Source organism: Chiloscyllium plagiosum, unplaced genomic scaffold, assembly GCF_004010195.1.
Source record: "Chiloscyllium plagiosum isolate BGI_BamShark_2017 unplaced genomic scaffold, ASM401019v2 scaf_2295, whole genome shotgun sequence".
In the NCBI taxonomy this organism is placed as follows: Eukaryota; Metazoa; Chordata; class Chondrichthyes; order Orectolobiformes; family Hemiscylliidae; genus Chiloscyllium; species Chiloscyllium plagiosum.
This window is the reverse complement of record NW_025205916.1, coordinates 3,142-5,003: the sequence shown is the minus strand read 5'-3', so window position 1 is coordinate 5,003 and position 1,862 is coordinate 3,142. Positions and strand designations below refer to the sequence as shown.

At 59.2% G+C, this 1,862-nt stretch overlaps 1 protein-coding gene across 1 annotated transcript in view; it reads right to left on the bottom strand.

Moving 5' to 3' along the window:
• Positions 1-1,803, bottom strand: part of gpkow (G patch domain and KOW motifs) — a 3,883-nt gene extending 2,080 nt beyond the window's left edge. Inside the window, exons 1-3 of the mRNA XM_043685177.1 lie at positions 1,661-1,803; positions 907-976; positions 166-251 (exon numbers count right to left, since the gene is read on the bottom strand). Coding sequence (XP_043541112.1) covers positions 166-251; positions 907-976; positions 1,661-1,792 — 288 coding nt within the window. The 5' untranslated portion in view covers positions 1,793-1,803. The remainder of the gene's footprint in view (positions 1-165; positions 252-906; positions 977-1,660) is intronic.
• Between the last annotated feature and the right edge of the window lie 59 nt (positions 1,804-1,862).

The window sequence follows — 1,862 nt, the reverse complement described above, 5'->3', positions numbered from 1 at the left end:
CTGGGTGGGATATCAAAGAGTGGGAGCTGGGATGTGTTTGGGTGGGATAATAAAGGGAGTGGGAACTGGGATGTGTTTGGGTGGGATATTCCGTGGTGTGTGGAATGAAAGGAACCAGGATCGCTCTGCCTCCGAAGTGAAGCCTGGATGGATATTCCCGCTCACCTGACCCTTATGTCGGCCCAGAACCACCATGACATAATCCGAATCCTTCTTGGGAATGACGGTCTCCAACATGGACTGTTTGATCCCTGCAGGAAGGGAGAATCGGGAATAGGAGGAGAGAAAGAGGCCAAACCATTTCAAAGCAGATCTCCTCTCTCCCCGGGACCAACGGTGCAGCGTGGGATCTTCCTGTGCCCCGAGCATCAACATCAGGGAAGGGTATGCCCCAATTCTGCACTCAACACTTCTCACTGACCCTCCCTCAGCGCCCACTCCCTCAGCGCTGACCCTCCCACAGCGCCCGCTCCCTCAGCACTGACCCACAGCGCCCGCTGCCTCAGCACTGACCCTCTCACAGCGCCCACTCCTTCAGCACTGACCCTCCCACAGCGCCCACTTCTTCAGCGCTGACCCTCCCACAGCGCCCGCTCCCTCAGCGCTCGCTCCCTCAGCGCTGACCCTCCCACAGCGCCCGCTCCCTCAGCACTGACCCACAGCGCCCGCTTCTTCAGCACTGACCCTCCCACAGCGCCCACTCCTTCAGCGCTGACCCTCCCACAGCACCCACTCCCTCAGCGCTGACCCTCCCACAGCACCCACTCCCTCAGCACTGATCCGCCCACAGCGCCCGCTCCCACAGCGCTGACCCTCCCACAGCGCTGACCCTCCCACAGCGCTGGGGGGGGAGAGGGAGACAGGGACACAGTGTGAGAGAGTGTGCGAGTGAGTGAAGAGCTGTACCTTCCAGAAGGTGTCCGTCCTCTGTGCGACATACACAGGAATCATAGCCAAGTACATCCTGAATGGTCACCTGGAGCAGACAGGGGGAACCACAGCCAACTGTTCACATCATGCCAGGGACAGGGGCCGGTTCCAATACACAAGCAGCATGGTACATTCTGTACAGGGTTACACACTGGGGAAAACTCCCTCTACACTGCCCCCCCCCCCATCAAACACTCCCAGGGACGGGGGGTTAGATACACAGTAAAGCTCCCTCTACACCGTCCCCCACTCCCAGGGACAGGGGGTTAGATACAGAGTAAAGCTCCCTCTACCCTGTTCCCGACTCCCAGGGACAGGGGGTTAGATACAGAGTAAAGCTCCCTCTACACTGTCCCCCACTCCCAGGGACAGGGGGTTAGATACCGGGTAAAGCTCCCTCTACCCTGTTCCCGACTCCCAGGGACAGGGGGTTAGATACCGAGTAAACCTCCCTCTACACTGTCCCCCACTGCCAGGGACAGGGGGTTAGAGACAGGGTAAAGCTCCCTCTACACTGTCCCCCCACTCCCAGGGACAGGGGGTTAGATACAGAGTAAAGCTCACTCTACACTGTTCCCGACTCCCAGGGACAGGGGGTTAGATACCGAGTAAAGCTCCCTCTACACTGACCCCCCATTCCCAGGGACAGGGGGTTAGAGACAGGGTAAACCCCCCCCCATTGGCCGGGTGTGTTACTGTCTCTGTGCGGATCCTGACGGGCTCCCTGTACCTTTGAGTTGTAATATCTCCCTTGTTTGAAACGCCTGTCGATGAATCGAACAAACAGGTCAGTCCTGAGCCAGCAGGTGTCCCGGGTCACCACTGAGGAACTGCAACCAGTCCTGGATGGACAGCCTTTCATGGAGTCAGCACCGCTGTGGGAACAGCAACATGGTCAGGACACGGGGAGAGAGGGAGGGGGGGGACCGGGG